At 42.8% G+C, this 18,385-nt stretch overlaps 1 protein-coding gene across 1 annotated transcript; it reads left to right on the top strand.

The window, feature by feature from the left end:
* The first annotated feature begins 3,262 nt into the window (after nucleotides 1-3,262).
* Nucleotides 3,263-16,800, top strand: LOC102930672 (high-affinity choline transporter 1). Its single transcript, XM_007069479.3, has 9 exons — nucleotides 3,263-3,443; nucleotides 4,719-4,832; nucleotides 9,724-9,879; nucleotides 10,371-10,519; nucleotides 12,489-12,632; nucleotides 13,045-13,198; nucleotides 14,299-14,516; nucleotides 16,278-16,744; nucleotides 16,779-16,800. Exons 1-9 carry the CDS (start codon nucleotides 3,266-3,268, stop codon nucleotides 16,798-16,800), a joined length of 1,602 nt encoding a protein of 533 aa, XP_007069541.3. The 5' UTR covers nucleotides 3,263-3,265.
* Nucleotides 16,801-18,385: the final 1,585 nt, after the last annotated feature.

The following is an 18,385-nucleotide window of genomic DNA, read 5'->3' as shown; positions in this document are numbered from 1 at the left end:
AGCTGCCTAGGGCACCAGGAAATTTGGTGCCCCACACTTCCTGGTGCCCTACACAGCTGCGTACTTTGCATATGGGTATGGACAGCCCTGGTCAGAGGAATCAAAGGCAGCTGAGAGATCTAAGAGAATCAGCCTGGACATTTGATCGTCCACCATGACCAGGAGGACATCATTACCCAGCATCACCCAGCTTATGCAGGGAGAGCTGGCCCACTGCCCTTGTGAAGCAAATCACTGAAAATTAGAGTTGGCAAAAAAATTTCCATCAAAACTGTTTTTCAACAGAAAAATGGGGGGTTGATAAAAATTTTCTACTAAAAGTGGCTGCTTTCTGTCGAGAATTTAGATTTTTTTGTTGAAAAACTGAGCACCTAAAAACCAAAAAATTTCATCCAAACACAGAAATATTTTGATTTGCAAATGCTGCAGTGTAGTTCAGTTGCCTCATATTCCAATTCTCTTCTAGGGGCTGGGCTCCCTGTCCAGACTACATCTCCCATGATGCACCATGGTCAGTACTCCCATGATGCACTGCCTCCACTCTCCAAAAAGGGATCATGATGAACAGCTCATAGAGAACAGGAGCTTGAGGCGCACAGACTACAGCTCCCACAAAGTACTGTGACAGCATTTCTAAATTAAAATATTTCAGTTTTGGCCAAAGTTTTCAAGTATTAAAATTTGCACCAAAACTAATTTCCATGGAAAATTTAGACTTTTTTTTTCATTTTCATTTTTCAGTGTTTTCCAGGGTTGAGGAGACATTTTTAAATCAGCTCTGACAAAAATCTTCTCCAGCAGCAAGTCTAGTGTTTTCTTGTTGGCTTTTACCATATAGGAAGGATATGAATTCAGCTCCCAGCTTATTTTATCTCTGTGTTTGGCAATAGTGCAATTGCTACGACAAATTGGAGAGGGTTCAGAGAAGAGCCAGGATAATGAACAAAGAATTAGAAAACACACTTTATAGTGATAGACTAAAGGAACTCAATCTATTTAGCTTAACAAAGAGAAGATTAAGGAGTCACTTGATTACAGTCTATAACTAACTCCCTGGGGAACAAATATTTAATAATGGGCTCTTCAATCTAATAGAAAAAGGTATCACATCATCCAATGGCTAGAAGTTGAAGCTAGACAAATTTAGACTGGAAATAAGGTATACATTTTAAAAAGTGAGAGTAATTAACCATTGGAACAACTTACCAACGGTCCTGGTGGATTCTCCATCACCGACAATTTTTAAATCATGATTGGATGTTTTTCTAAAAGATATGCTCTAGGTCAGGAATTATTTTGGGGAAGTTCTATGGCCTGTATTATGCAGCAGGTCAGACTAGATGATCACAATGGTCCCTTCTGGCCTTGGAATCTATGAATCTAGAAGTTATGTTTAAATACAGCAAATACAACTTCTTGACACAGAATTTAGATTTAATGCCCACACAGGCTGGATCTTGGTGACTTATCCAAAAAGTAACATGAAAATTCTTCACAGCAAGAAAAACTCGACTTAGTAAACAAGAGAAGACAGCCCACATTCACCAGGCTATTCATGAGCTGGAACAGTTTCACTTTCTAGGACTTTGCAGATGCTATGGTGAATGTGAAAGTTAGTGCCTCTTAGTAACATACCACACTGAAAATGTATATTTAAAATGTACAGTATTTCTCACCTAGCTTTTTATATCTATACATTTAGGGCCAAATTCTGATACTCTTATTCAGGCTGAATAGTACCTGATTTTAATAAGATCACTAAAAGACTACAGTACTATTCGGTATCAGAATTTGGCCTTTAGGCTTTTTCTTTTTTAAATGAAAACAACCACACTATTTCTATTTGTACAAATCCCCGTCAGATTGAAGCAAAGTTTACACAAATCTTGCTTCCTCTGCTATTTCTAATGAATTTTTCATATTACAGTTTGATGTCAGATTCATCTGTTTTGTCAAAAATTTAGTTAAAAACCTCTCATATAATTGCACTTTGAACGCGTCTCTCGCTCAAACAAAATGTTTGCTGTTAGATTAGAATTTTTGGGCCACAAACCCAGCAGCATGAAGGACCTTGAACTGGCCTTCATTCTGCAATCAGGACAGCTTCATACTGCTTCCAGAATGTTTTGAGAACACTGTACACAGAGGGATTGCTGATGGACTGTTTACAGAATGCTATAATAAAAAATAAAAAAAAAAACCAAGGTTCTCCTCAGGTCTTTCTCTTCAAGACTCTCCACAGCCGCAATCAATGTACGTTAGTTCTTAGTGTGTATTGTTAAACTAAAGGTCATCTTTGAGCTGTGCCATGTGAGTTTCACAAAATTGCTGCCCCTTGATCTCTGCATGAGGTGATGTGTTTGGAAGAAACTGTTAAGATGTTTTGGACTTATAAATTCCAGCTAAGAATGCAAATGAAGGACTGTTCAAGAAACAATCTTTGATATGATCCTGGCATCAAGGATCATATCTCAGTGGACAGAAGGAGAAAGACTGAAAGTCTACTGCCCAGAGCAGGATTTCAGCCACAGAGCAACCAAAACGCTGACATCTAAACTATATAAATTACTCACATCCTACTGTGTTAGGGGTTCCTATTGGAGGTTCATTATCTGTTTGAAGGACAGCTTCTTAAATTTATCAAAGAAAGATTTCTCTTTCTAATTACCTGAGAAACATTCTAATAGGAGTTAGTTAAGTACAGCCTCCAGAGAAACAGCTGTGTTACCTGTTATTTTATGGTACGGTGCAACACTGTCTGCACCCCTGCCTGCCTTTATCAATGGAACTGATTTGAGCTTGATTTGAATAAGGCATTGCTACTCATTCAGTTGATCATTGATTTTTTTCTTTCCTGAATTTCTTTTTATGATAATGATTTTTTTTAATTTCAGTCAACTTTGTTCAGACAAGATTCTCATCCACATATGTTCTGACCTCATAACGAGAACCAAGGAAAATGGATACTGATTATTCACATGCCAATGCATATCATACAAAATATTACTTTTCCCCTCATTGATATCAGACTGACATTATACAACACATAAATGCTTATTTGCCTTAGTCCCATTCCCTTATCTACCCCACCCTACTTCCACCCAGAGGGCAGGATTGGATATTTCCTCAAGAAGGGTGGAGACTGAAAGACGGAGACATAGCATCCAGTACCTTGACCAAAATTTTGGCTCATAATTCTTTTTGGTACTGTGTGAGCACTACTGAATCCATATTCATCTCTGTGGTCCAGAATAAACTGCAGAAAATGGCTCTGAATATACCTGGCTTGGTAGCTTTAATTGTGTTTTATGCAATAACTTTAGCCATTGGAATTTGGGCTTCTTGGAAAAGCAAAAAGGACCAGAAGAAAGGGAAACCAAGTGAGATGATCATAGTGGGGAGCAGGAACATGAATTTTTTCATTGGATTATTCACTGCAACTGGTAAGTGTTCTGAAAGGAAATCTGTTTATCTTACTAAAACATTCAGGTTGAGCTTTTCTCATTCACAACATAAATTTGCTCTTCTAAGTCTGGGATATGGAAGTTTTATTAGCATTGTGGGCCAGATTGTGCCAGCCCTACTCACACTGAGCAGTCCCTAATGTCTTGAGTAGTCCCACTTAAATTAGTGGGACTCCCTAAGGAATATGATACTACTCAAGAGGTTAGAATGTGGTGCTAATTTAGGGCAAGATTCTGCTACCTTCACTCGTGTTGAATACCTTACTTGTTATGTGGGATGTGGTGCTGCTCATCATGAGTAAGGCTATCAGAATCTGCCTATAAAGAAGGATGTATATATAGTTCTTTAAAGCATTTACACACTATGCTTCTGACACCTCTTCTATTTCTTCTGTGTTTTCCCATCATCAGAGATTTTTCCCTCTTACCTGTCAAGTGACATTTGTCTGGCCAGCAGATTTGCTTGGTTTTAGTCTAAGCTGAAGACTCACTTTTTTGAGTGCAGTATGTGCTTGACTGTTGTTTTAAGGGATTTATTTTCTTAAGCACACATTTGCTATTGTAAAGGACCATGATACCTGGGAATTATGTTCTATAAATTATTAAGGAACAATAAATGTAACGCTATTTGTTCTTGCTATCTGCTCCAGCCAGTGTCTACCATTAACAAAAGTAGAAATAAAAATAAACCTATTCTGAACATTAATGAGTTTTCCATGCAAATGTAGCTATTCACTTTGAGTATCACCTCTCCAGAATTTTACCCAGGCCAGGTCTACACTGCAATGTTTTGTCAGCATAGCTATGTTGGACAGGGGTGTGAAAAAGCCTCATCCCCCAGCCAACACAGCTATGCTGGCAAAACCCCTGGAATAGATTCAGCTACGCTGACATAAGAGTGCTTCTGTTGCCATAGCTAATGTCGTCCAGGAAGGTGATGTTACTATCCCGGCAGAAAAACTCCTGTCAGTCTACGCTGCATCCCCTGTAGGGGCTTTTGCCAGCATAACTGTATCCACAGAACCTGTGTAGTGTAAACTAGCCTTTAGGGTCAGATTCTGATAAATGTGATAGTAAATGTGATAAATGTGAAGTAAAAAAAATCTGGAGTAAATGTGAGTGTGAGTAAACACTCACCAGTGTGAATAGAGGTTCACAGTCTGGCTCTGTACTTTTCAATATGTTTTATGAGAGTAGTAAGGCAATATATGTCTCATCACTATTTCTCCTGCCCCCCCCCCTTTTTTTTTTCAGCAACCTGGGTCGGAGGAGCATATATCAATGGTACAGCTGAAACTGTCTATCTTCCCACAAGAGGACTAGTGTGGGTCCAGGCACCAATAGGATTTGCTTTGTCCCTTGTTATTGGTAAAAAAAAAACAAAAAAAAACCAAAAACATGTTATAAATCTTTTTTTTTAATCCAATGTTATGGATCTAAAAAATGCAGCCTCTCCCAGTGTTGACCGGGTCTTTTCCCTGCTACCCAGAACACACAGGTTCACAGACAGAATCTTGAGCTGAAGAAGTATGTCTTTTATTTGCTGATTCAATGAGAGATCAGTCCACCAAAACATGCCACAGCATAGGGTTAAATGCTAGCGCATACCCACATTCAGGTGCTCACCTTAAATATATTGTTACAAAATTAGTCATTATAGATATAAACACTTTTCTGCCTAACACTAAGATTAGTTTGCTAACTCAGTTGTTTACCTGATCAGGTTGTTGACCAAGCTGTTCCCCTGATTGAACTGCTGACCAGTTGTTCATCCAATTGAAGTGCTGGCTCAGCTTTTCACTTGGCTGTTCTCCCTCCCTGCCAGACAAGCAGGCATCTTTTCATATGTCCCAACATCTACAATATACATTCTACATATTACGTATTCTACACTCAGATAACTGTCAAATACTCAGGCTGTTTAAATGATTCTGAATGAAGTGTCAGATAGTGGACATCCCAAAAGTGATATAATTGGCCTTTATCGGACTATGTTCTGCATACATACAATAGATTCAGGATGAGAATTCAAGGGATTAATAATTGGAGGATTAGGGCCTAAAATGCAGAACTCAGTGGGGCTCTGTGCAGGTGCAGAGATTCACCTGCATGAGACAATCTACAGCAAGAGAATCTTATTTGTGTGTTTTGCTTGCATGTGATATTCTGTGAATTCTGTTTTTCTCCAATATCCTTTTGGCAGTAGGAACATCGTGCCCTCAACAAAATGTAATTCTTTCTTTGAAATGTTTGTGGAGCTAAAAAGTATCACCATGATTTCCCCACCAAAATACATTCTCCTAACACCCTAAATCTCAATGCATGTTTGCTACAGAAGACCTAGCCAAGTCCCTTAGTGGACAGTCACCAGTCAGCTGTAATTGTACCAGCTTTGGAGCCCATGTGCTTCCAAGCCAGCTGGATCTGGTCAGCATCCAGTCATTGCTTCTAACTCTGGGCCTCTCAGAGTATGTCTACACAGCAATGTAAGCCTAAGATTAGTGGGACTCAAGTTGACCTGACTCAACCTTGGGCTTGAGCATTTACATTGCATTTTAACTCGAGGTTAAGGATTTTCTGACCCCTGGTGCGCTCACTTGTAACACTGATAGACCCCGGTCATCGGGATTGAACCTGGGATCTTTGGAGCTAAATACATGAGCCTCTACTGCATGAGTTAAATGCCATATGGCCCTTAACTAAGGCTGTAGAGCAGACTCATTAATCTCTCTCTAAGTGGTCTCGGTCCCAATACATATGGGGTTCTCAAACTTTTGTACTGGTGATCCTTTTTATATAGCAAGCCTCTGAGTGCGACCCCCTCCCTTATAAATTAAAAACACTTTTTAATATATGTAACACCATTATAAATGCTGGAGGCAAAGCGGGGTTTGGGGTGGAGGCTGACAGCTCGCGACCCCCCATGTAATAACCTCGTGACCCCCTGAGGGGTCCCAACCCCCAGTTTGAGAACCCCTGCCCTAGATGGGACAGAACATCACACCCAGGAGGTGTGTGAGTTACGCACACGCGCGCGCACGCACACACCTTCTGTTGACTAATGCTGGCTATTGGTGGGACTCAGGTTCCCATAAGGATCACATGAGTACATAAGCTGCATAATTAGCTTATTTGGTGGCTGTCTCAGTAGAATGACTGGGGTTTGAGAAGGCTTTGTACTGAACTACCATCTAACCAGACAACTAGGCTCTTCACCAGTTTAGGCTGAGTCAGGAAAAGGCCCATGTGCAGCTGTTCTGAGGAGAATTCGCACATCAGGCTCCCGGGCTGTCAGACTATGAAAGTGAAACTTCGCAATTCTTAATTTCTGAAATGGGATGTTCAGTGAAGGTGTTTTTGTTTGGCTGTTTTTTATTTACTTTTGTCTGTTTCGAAGTTTGACATAAAAGGCAGGTTTCAGAGGAAAAACATTCCAGCCCGGCTGGCAGCAGAGCAGTGAAGTGCATCCCCGTGTGCTCCAGCACCTTCCAGGATCCCTTATCCCTGCCCCAACGCGCCCTGGGAGGCAGGGATAAGAGATCTCTGGGAGGCTGTGGGGAAGTTTGGGGGCTGGCTCCCTCTCTCTGCCCTGACGGCACACACTGCCTGGGCACTCTGGACATGCAGCCCCCGGGGGGGCCGGAGAGCAGAGTGGAGACCAAGCAGCAGCCCTGCAGGGAGGGGGAGCGGTCAGGGTGTTGAGGGTCATCCTTCCCCGGCCATGCTGAGCTGCGAATTGTGCTCTCCCCCCTCTCTGCAGGGCAGTCACTTGATCCCGGCTCTTCTCTCTAGGGCCCCGCCTTCCCTAGGGTTGCATGTCCAGTAAACAAGGTGTTAACCTGCTGATTTGACCTGCTGCCATTTGCAAAGGGAGGTGCAGCTTCCATTTGCAATAGAGTGCAACAGATGGCATCACAGATCGTCGGCATAGAGAAGACTAAGGAAGTTGCCTGAAGGAACTCTGGGATACATTCGGAGGACTGCCGGGACCCGAGTCAAGCTGGGACCCCGTGCACAAAGGAAAGCAATAGGGCTCGAACGCCAGGTCCCAGTGCCAGCTTAATGTTTGCCTGGACCCTCCAGCCCTGCAGGGTCCTGGGAACCTAGGTCCGAGCCCTTGGTTAGCACAATTGGTATGTGGATGCAAGGGAGTTAGATTTGAGCCCAGGCTTAAGCCTAGGCTTACACTGCTGGGTAGACATACCCTAAGGCCCACTACTGGGTACAGACCTCTTGTCTGGCCCCCTCTGTGCGTGCTCTGGATTGTAATTTAACTCTTTAGGGACACATGGCAAGTAAAGTAAGGCACATAGGCTTTGCTCTGGAGTTTTTAAAATCACAGTAAGCTTTGCTGTCAAAGCATACAAGAGTTACAGATCTCTAGGAAAACAACAGGAGCCTGAATGCTCTTTTCCCTGTGTCTACGCTCATCCCTTCTTGTGAGTCCTTAGGCCTAGTCCATGTGTCAAGCAGGTAGGCCCCGTGGGCCCTTTACCTTCTGCAGTCTCTGTTTTTCAGCAAGAGAGTGAGAACCAAGAGCAGATCTTGCATTTAAATAAGGTTTCAGTCCCCTTTGTCATGTTATCTGCTGACCAGCTTCATGATCTCAGTCAGGTGGTTGAAGTCCTACTCCCCTGGGAGACAAACTGGGAGAACCAGTTTCCTTTAACCTGCCCACTGGTTTCAGCAAATCCAGTGTTCTGACAAGCACCACTGATGACTCTTGTGTTAGTTGCTTCAGGGAGGCGCCCTGCATTACAATAAGCTGCCTTGGTCTGTCCTTGGCCTCTCTAGGCAGGCACAACTACACACTCCAAATGCAAGTCACATTCTTCAAAATGGCAGTTACAATGTCAAGGGCAGGTCACAATTAGACACAGCCATACACCAGCCCATCATATAAAGCTGGAGTAGTGGGTGTGTATCAGTGCCATTTGCGGGCAGCTTCCCCCGGAAGCGTGTAGTAGGAATTTAGCAGAATCCTACAAGACAAGGAAGAGCTACTCTTACACTGGGAAATATCTGCCTTGTGAAGAGCACTATGACTTTGATCCAAAGCCCACTGAAATCAATGGAAAAATGCCTACTGACTTCCATTTCAATCAGGCCCTAAAGCAGTAGCCTATGGGCACAACAACCCTTTCTCACATGAGTAATCCTTACCAACACAAGAAGCCCCATTCAGAGACTGCAGGTCCAGTCCAGCACCCATTCCTCATGTCAGTAATCCCCAGACAAGCAGTCCTGTAGGCATCAGGATTTGGCACTACATACATTCATCAATTTTAATGGAACTACTTGTTTGAGTGAGGATTGCTGATATGAGGAAGGAGTGTAGGACTGGGCTCAGTTCATGAGGTACTGACATTAAAAACAAGATAATTTAATTTTGGAGGAGGCATAGGGGAGCTGCAGGTTTCATTGTATGTAACTGAGGGCAGCATTTATCTCAGTACGTTGCATGGCATCTAGCATTCACAAAATCAAGGACAAACCTATTGCCTTATATTGACCAAAGCACATGGGCGGTGGGTAGCATAGGCAGGGGAAGGCTGTGCCTCCCCAAAGAGCCTGGTGTGGCCTCACCCACACTCTGCCCAGAAGCCCCCTCTTGCTTGCTCTTGTCCTTCTCCCTTGGCCCCAGCCAGCTGGTCACTTGTCTTCAGGGAAGCAGGCTGGGGCTGGAGCTAGGGTTAGGGTGGCCGTGGCCTGCCTGTGGCCGGGACTTGGGGTGGCTGGGGCTGCCCAGCACTGAGGGGCCCTCGGGCACTGGGGCCGCACTGCTCAGTGCTGAGGGGGGAGGATGCCAGAGCTGGGACTGTCCGCCCTGTGCTTGGGGGCGCTCGGGGGTTAGGGCTGGCAGACATGTGGAGGGTGGGGCTCTGGGATCCAGCGGGGCCTCAGGCAGGCACTAGCCTCCCTGAGCCAGCGGGTCACCCACTGCCCATGCCAAAGTGCACTTTTTTCAGATGATGTAGGACCCTTTACAGTGAAAACTCCGTAGGGCCTTGCATTGCCTGAATAAGATGGTTACTGATGAGAAGTGCACTTTAAAAAGCTTGGTAAATGTGGATATTTAATGAGGTGATCAGCTGATGGACATTTTAACGGGGAACATTAGCAAATTATTGCAGTGTGACCAGTGAACATTGACTAATGCTGGCTTTAATACAGATATCATTTAGAACAAGAGGACAGTTCTGACAATTTCTTAGGAGATGTGTATAAAATTCAATGACAATATTATCATTTCTGATAGGTGGCCTCTTCTTTGTAAATCCAATGAGATCCAAAAATTATGTGACAATGATGGATCCTCTCCAAGAAACATACGGGAACATGATTGGAAGCCTTCTCTTTATTCCACCTTTAATAGGAGATATATTCTGGTTTGCAGCTATTCTTGCTTCATTAGGTAAATATATTTGCTCAGCAGTTGTATTTGATAGAAAGATGATGTAGCAAAACACAGAGGACAAGGGAAAGACAGCCATGGATAGCTCTGCTTTACACCACCTTTTGCGGATTATGTGTTCATCGCTAATTCATGAAAATATATTATTTATTCCCTTTCCTAATGTTTCTTGTGCATGTTTAAAGTAAAACTGATAGAAATATAAAATTCACATTTCCATAGTACTAGGTAATGTTGTGTATTTATTTACTGTCATCCTGATATTATAAATGAGGAAACTGAAGTGCAGAGAGCTGAAGTGACTTGGCCAAGGTCACAAAGTAAGTTGGTGACAGCACAAGAAATAAAACTGCGGAATCCTTGGCTTCTAGCCAGGTGCACTAACCGCTAGACTGCATTGCCATTGGTATCATTTAACAACTTATTTGTATAATAAGAAACTTGCATATATAAGACCTGTTATGATTGTTCAAAACTGTCTTTGTCTGCAGGGGCAACAATGAGAGTCATTTTGGACATTGGAGGCTATTTGGCCATAATCATATCGGCATGCACTGTTATACTCTACACTTTACTGGGAGGGCTGTACTCAGTTGCATACACAGATGTGATACAGCTGATTTTTATTGTGCTCAGCCTGGTAAGTTCAATGCATTTCTGTGTTATCCGTTTTCTCAGTATTTCATAATCAAAGATGAGAGACAAAATTCCTCTCGCATTTTCACCAGTCTCAGTCCAAAGTAGGTCCATTGACACTGGTCTCAGACCCCAAAGCTCTACTTTAGGTGTAAAAACAAAAAAGACCCAGGACTACATAAAGCCAGTTTTTCAACTCTTACTTGGGTTGAGTAGCACTTACTCATGGGTGTAGTCTACTGTCTAGTCACATGAGTAAAGATAGCAGAATCTAGCCCATAATTTTCTTGGCTGGAAATAAACAAAACCCAAAAAGACGGTTATCCAAAACACCAATTAATTTAAATAAAGCAACCATGCTCTTAACTACACGATGCAAGACACAAGGCATAATTCTTCCAGTCTACTCTGCACTGATTAGGCCTCACTAGAGTATTGGGTCCAGTTCTTGGAGCCACATTTCAGGACAGCTGTGGACAAATTGGAGAAAATCCAGAAAAGAACAACAAAAATGATTAAAGGTTCTGAAAACATGACCTATAGGGGAAGATTGAAAAAGTTGGGTTTGTTTAGTCTGGAGACGAGAAGACTAAGATGGGACATGGTAACAGGTTTTCAAGTACATAAAAGGTTGTTACAAGGAAGAGGAAAAAATTTATTCTTGTTAATTTCTGAGGATAGGACTAGAAGCAATGGGCTTAAATTGCATCAAGAGAGGTTTAAGGTTGGACATTAGGAAAAGCTTCCTAACTGTCAGGGTAATTAAGCACTGGAATAAATTGCCGAGGGAGGTTGTAGAATCTCCGTCATTGGAAGTTTTAAAGAGTAGGTTGGACAAACACCTGTCAGGGGTGGTCTAGAGCAGTGGTTCCCAAACTTGTTCTGCCGCTTGTGCAGGGAAAGCCCCTGGAGAGCCGGGCCGATTTGTTTACCTGCCGTGTCCGCAGGTTCGGCCGATCGCGGCTCCCCAGTGGCCGCGGTTCGCTGCTCCAGGCCAATGGGAGCTGCTGGAAGCAGCGGCCAGTACGTCCCTCAGCCCGCACTGCTTCCAGCAGCTCCCACTGGCCTGGAGCAGCGAACCACAGCCACTGGGAGCCGTGATCAGCCGAACCTGCGGCAGGTAAATAAACCGGCCCAGCCTGCCGGGGGCTTTCCCCGCACAAGTGGTGGAACAAGTTTGGGAACCACTGCTCTAGATAATACTTACTCCTGCCTTGAGTGCAGGGGACTGGACTAGAAGACTCTTGAGGTCCCTTCCAGTCCTATATTTCTATGATGACCATGCAGATGCAGGACAGGGCCCAAGAATGGGGGAAAACAAATTACTCTTTGCACCTCCTTTGTGCCTGGTGCACAGCTGAGAATGTGCTCAATCTCTCTGTGTCTGAGTTTATCCAACATTACAATGGTGACAATAATTCATATATGGTGGCCTTTCTGATGGACTCTCCTTTTCCTGTTGATAACAGAACATTGACATATCAAATTCTTGGCATAGAGGATATGATACATGGAGTGAAGATTTTAACCTTAATGCATTAGTGAATTACAGTGGGCTGGCACTAGGATGACCAGATATCAAGTGCGAAAATCAGGACAGGTGGTGGGGGATCATAGGCACTTATATAAGACAAAGCCCCAAATATTGGGACTGTCCCTATAAAATAGACATCAGTCTAGCTGGCACTGAAAGGCCTTGTAGAACAAGAAGGAATTTGAATGAGCTTGAGGGAAATGCTTAGGGAAAAGGAGGGGGAATGAGATACAGGAACAGGAATAAAGGGTGGCATGAAATGAAGATGAGCAGGAGGAGGAGACAAAAGGGACAATTAGGCAGCAAGCTTGGGATGGTTGTAGGAGGCAGGAGTGGGAGAGGAGGAAATTAGAGCAAAGGCAAGGCCAAGGAGCTTGAATAGGCTATAGAAGTGAGAGGAAGCTAGTGAAGAGATTCAGTGTTTCCATTTTAATCCCAGTGGATCTGTGTCCCATTTGCCCTGCTCAACTCTGCAACAGAAAACATTTATTACACTGCTGCTCAGGAATCCTACCAAGCCCCTTGGATTGGACAAGTACAAACAGAATATCTTGGAAGGTGGCTGGATGACTTCTTATATCTGGTAAGAAATCTTTCTTGGATCGGCTGGTGGGGTGGGAGATTGGACTGGGTGAATGGTTTCATCATCCATTCCAAAGCCAGTCCACAGAGTTGGCAAAAGACTCATCCCTGAAACAAAGGCCACCGCCCACCAAACTTCAACTCTCTGCTCCCAAGCATCCAGGCACTAAGAAAGAATCACAAAAAAGGCATTTTTCAGAGGCCACATTCTCAGGAAACAGCTGGACCATACTGGCTGAACTTTTAAAACAGTTAAAGTTTGTTAAATGTATAAGCAACTGAAACTAAGCTCTTATAATGGTAAGTGTCAGGTAACCTTGATAACAGAAGGTGCTACTAGCCCTACCAATAAATAAAATAATACTAACAGGCATGGAACGTTATCTCACTGCATTAACATTTGAACGTTTCAGGTTCTTGGAAGTATCCCGTGGCAAACTTATTTCCAACGAGTTCTCTCAGCCTCCTCACCAAGACAAGCAAGGCTCATTTCCTGTCTCTCTGGATTGGGGAGCTTTTTAATGGCCATCCCCTCTGTGCTCATAGGGGCCGTAGCAGCATCCACAGGTAAAACTAAATCATGTGGCTTTAAGAAATGTACTTTTTTGCTCAAGGTTTAAAATCAGTGGCCAAGATTATTAAAATGGGGCCTAAAGATAAGACTACGTTGTCCTGATTTAGGCACCTAAGAAAGCAGCTGGTTTCAGTGCTGAGCATCGAGTAGCTTTTACTGACATCAGTGGGAGTCGCTGGATGTTTAGCATTTTTGATACTCAGGCAACTTATTTAGGGGCCCGAATCAGAATGCTGGAGCCTTCCAGCTTCTGATTCAGGTATTCAAATACCTAATATATATTTAAAATGTTTTATGTTGGGTAAAGAAAGGGGCTGCCACATTTCTATTCTGTGCACAGTACAATACATACTCTTGAGTGCAAAAAGGGGGAAAAAAGACCAATAAAACTTATTTTCCTTCTCTGCTTTATACTCATGATCTTTACTGTGTTGTGTCGGTATCATTGATCATGTTCAGGGGAGAAAACGCTCAAAGGAATTTAAAGATTCAGTGGTAAAACAAAAACAAACTCCTCCCTCCTCCTTCCCCTCCAAAAAAACCTCAACCCTAGTTGGAGCAGGATCAAGCTCTTGTGGAAGTAAATAGCTTAAAGAGTCAGAAAAGAATTTGATATTTATGGGCTAAAGCTGTCAAAGAAATCAGTGCAAAGACCCCATCTCTGAGCAATCAATGTCTAGAGGGCGGACAGACCTCCCAGTGCCCTGTTCCCAGAAGCAGCAGAGGGGACACTCTTGCAGGCACGTTGTGCCCTGGACCAACCATCCCTCCAATTGGTTGACTCAGTTCACTGCCAGTTTACCCAGCAGTATTGGACCATTGTGCCCCTTACTTGATGCATAAACCAGTGTTAGGATTTGGCATTAACAACATATACATGCTTTCTAGCTAGGTTTGCAAGGACTTTCAGTTCTCATGCTTCAGGACATACACTGATCACCAACTGGAGTCAGGAAACAACGTAATCTAAGTTCTAGAACATAGTTTTTAACTGCGGGAAGGATGGCTCTTTGTAGAAATACAGCTCTGAAGGCAACAAAAGCATGAATTAAATATTTAATTCTTCGCCTCCTTTTTTTGTTCTGTGTTCAAGACTGGAACCAGACGAGCTATGGTCTCCCAACACCAGTGGAGAGAGGAGAGTCAGCCATGATACTGCCATTGGTGCTGCATTATCTCTGCCCGACCTACATTTCCATTGGCGGCTTGGGAGCGATCGCTGCTGCCGTCATGTCTTCTGCAGATTCAGCCCTTCTCTCTGCCAGCTCTACGTTTGCACACAACATCTACAGAAAAATTCTTAGGAAACAGGTGACAGATTCACCACTAGTATTTACAGCGGGGAGAAACTACTGAAAATCTGTGCAAAATTTTTGCCACCATTTCAGGTGTCTGATTTCAGATTCCCAAAATTTCAACTGTTTGTCAAATTTAGGGAAACTTGAATTTTCACATGACATTTGCTCTCCCCAGTACAGCACTGCTGTCTGCTGGAAGCCCGGAGATCCCAAACTTGAACACTTATCTGTCATGACTGGGATATGTGACCTTGTCCAAGTCATTTAGGCCCAGATTCTTAAAGGTATTTAGTAAATTGCTGTACTCAGCATTGCAAGGCCCAACTGATTTAGGAGCCTAATCTAATTTTCAAAAGCGATTTAGGCCCTTAAGAGTCTAAATCCCATCGGCTGTCAATGGTATTTTGGCTCCTAATTGCTGAAATCCTTTTGGAAAATGAGATTTGGTTAGGTGCTGCAACACTGAGCACAGCAATGCCCAGTGCTTAATTTGTAAAGAAAGAGGTGCTCGGCTTCAAGCAATTGGGTGACGTGTCTCAAGCAATTATTTTACATTCTTAATTGATGCAGCAAGCCCAGAGGTGCTGGGGCTATGAACGGCCAAGCCTAGAGATGTCAGGGCTCAGCCCTGGCACAAATTAAGTACTGGCAATGCCTAAAAACCATTACAAATCTGTGCCTTGCCCTGTGGGAGCCTTGTTCTCCCATCTTTTAAAATGGGGGTAAGAACATTTAAGTAGAAGTGTTGTGAAACATAAATGTAACTGTGGTTAAAGGTCACAAATTGTGTTGTAACAAAGGTGAAATTCATAGATCACACCTCCATATCTCACAACAACAGGGACTGATTCATGCTTTAGCAGACTGTATGTTATTGATACAACACAGAGAGACTGATCCCGTTCCCATGCGGCAAATGGGAGTTTTACAATAGACTTCAATGGGGATAGCTTCAAGTCCGTAAAGGGTTACAAGTCAGAAGTGGTAACAGAATCCAAGAGCTACTGATTCCCATTCCTCTGGTCAACAGGCTAGCCCATGCTGCCAAAGTCAAATTGGGTTTTGCAAAAACACCAGAAGCTTGCAGAAGTTCTCTAAACTCAAAATGGCAAAATAAATTATTATGGGTATGGCAACTTTGGCTTGCAGGGCACGGGCTGCTGGGCTGTTTTATTGCTGTGTAGACTTTCAGGTTCAGGTTGCAGCCTGGGTTCTAGGACCCTGCGGGGTAGGAGGATCCTAGACCTCAGGCCCCAGCCCGAGCCTGGAAGTCTACACATCAATGAAACAACCCCACAGCCTGAGCTCCACGAGCTTGAGTCAGTGGGCATGGGCCAGCCACAGGTTTTTCTTTGCTGTGTAGACATACTCTATGTTGCTCAGCTCCCGTATTTGATAGTAAGTTCTTACTATATATTTTACTATGTACTTTTTTATTATTATTAGCTACTCTAATTCCAAAGATGTCTTTCAAAATGAACATGGCCCAGAGATTTGAATGTAGAGTTTTTCTAAGTCAAGACTAATTCAAATCCAGCCCAGGTTGGTAATGCTTACAGATAGCTTCTGATGGGCCAAACCAAAATTCTAGATCCAAATACCTATAATGTAGATGTATTCAAAATCTGGATCCAAAACTAAATTCTGAAGTCCATTTGTAAAATTTGAATCTGGATATTATTTATCTGATCATTGTAAACTTGAGATTGGATTCAGAATCAGATTAAAAATGAGCCAGTGATGATTTCTACAACAATACTCTCTTATTTTACAGGCTACAGAGAAAGAAGTTGTCTCTATAATGAGGGTCTCCATGGTGGTTTTTGGGGCAGCAGCTGCAGGGCTGGCTTTTTACTTCCATTCTATTTATGATCTGTGGTTCCTGAGTGGTGAGCTGGTGTACGCCCTTCTCTTTCCCCAGCTCTGCTGTGTCCTCTTCATTCCCAACACCAACACATATGGCTCAGCTGCTGGATTCTTCTTCGGGTTCCTGTTAAGGCTGCTGGCAGGGGAGCCTTCCCTGAAAATCCCCCCTATAATCCACTACCCAGGCTGCTCCCTTGTGGACGGCGTCTACGTTCAGCTGTTTCCTTTTAAAACCTTCACCATGCTTCTCACTTTGGGGACTATTGTCGCTGTTTCATACCTGGTGGCATTTTTGTTTAAGAGAAACATCCTCCCTCGCAGGTGGGATGTTTGCAGTGTAATAAAAGAAAATGGTGCATTCACCCACCCGCCCTGTGCCAGATAGAAGAACAGGTGAATTTACAAGCACCTATGCTATTAGAGAATCATGATTAAATGGAGGGCATCACTGAGCATTCTGCAGTAAAGTTAGCAGGTTAATGACATTTCTTTTCCAGTCTTCTCTCACCAGTCATGAATTATTTGGTAGATTCACAAAGAAAACAATAATTCCATTTGCACTATAAAAAGGAATGAAGTCAGAATATGCAACAATTTACGGGCATCTGGTGAAGGAATTTGATCTTGCAGTGGTTAGAATTGTTAATATAATGAAATAACGCAATGCTTCTGCGTGTTCTTGGTACTAGGAGCTTGAAAAATGCAGTAGGGATGAGAGGTTACAAAGTGAGTTGCCACAGATGTGAACTTCGTACGTAACACCTCCACATCACACAACAAAGGGGACTGATTGATCCTTTAACAAATTGTATTTTATTCATAAGACACACACAGGCTGATCCTGCTCCCATTGCAGCAAATGGGAATTTTACTACAGACTTCAATGGGGATAGCATCAGGTCTATGAAAGTATATAGACAAGTATGCTACCTTTTGAATTTGATATAGTCCCCAGTGAAATGGCAAAGCCATCTGTTGGGGGAGAGATCAGATGCAGAAAAAAATAAGTCACCCACTACTTTTACAATGCATAAATTATATATTGGACCAACCAGGCTGTTGAAATCAATACTTTACATTAGCTACAGAGGTATGGTCTAATCACAGTTTAAACAGAAGTCTGGAAGCCGGAAATTCCTGAGTTCTAGATAAGCCTTTGCCAATGACCCCCTCTTGTGGTCTTGGTGAAGTCATTTAAACTATGGTCCCCAGTTTTATTATCTGCAAAATGGGGATAATGGCCCCAATTCAGAATCTCACTTAATCACATGCTTACCTGTAAGCAACTGAGCAATCTTATCTCTGTTTAACAAAGGACTTCAGCACATGCTTAACTTTAAGCACGTGAGCAGTCCCTTTGACTTCAGATTTTGAACATCCTGAAGTGCTTTGCTGAACCAGGAATGACAATACTTATCTACATCACATGAGGCGGTGATGATTAATTAGCTAAGGTTTGTAAAGAGGTTTGAAGATGAAAAGTTTTAAGTAAGGATCTACCCACTCCAGCTTTCACTGAAGTCATTCAAAACAGCCAGTGATTTGAGTGGGAGCAAGATCGTGTTTGTACACTGATTTGAACATAGAAGGCACTATACGTGGATACTTACCATTAAATCTCGGTTACCATATAAAGATACAAACATTTACCCAAAAAGAAGGTAATGTAATTGACACAAACAATCTCAATCCTTAGCCTTACCACTGAGCCTGCTCACCATCCTGGTGGCTAACATGGACAGTTGACGCATGTCAACTAGGATCTTTATTTAGACCAACTCTTTGTGTATAGGTTCTCTGAACATCAGTCACTTAAGGATTCTTCATCATTACTAGGGCCCTACCAAACTCACGGTCCATTTTGGTCAATTTCACAGTCATAGGATTTTTAAAATTGTAAATTTCATTATTTTGGCTATTTAAATCTGAAATGTCATGGTGTTGTAATTGTAGGGGTCCTGATCTAAAAAGGCATTGTTATGTAGGGAGGGTTGTGGTTCTGTTACTTCTTACTTT

Source organism: Chelonia mydas, chromosome 1 (genome assembly GCF_015237465.2).
Source record: "Chelonia mydas isolate rCheMyd1 chromosome 1, rCheMyd1.pri.v2, whole genome shotgun sequence".
Lineage (NCBI taxonomy): Eukaryota > Metazoa > Chordata > Testudines > Cheloniidae > Chelonia > Chelonia mydas.
Note: the sequence above shows the minus strand (reverse complement) of the source record. Positions and strands in the feature narration are given on the sequence as shown.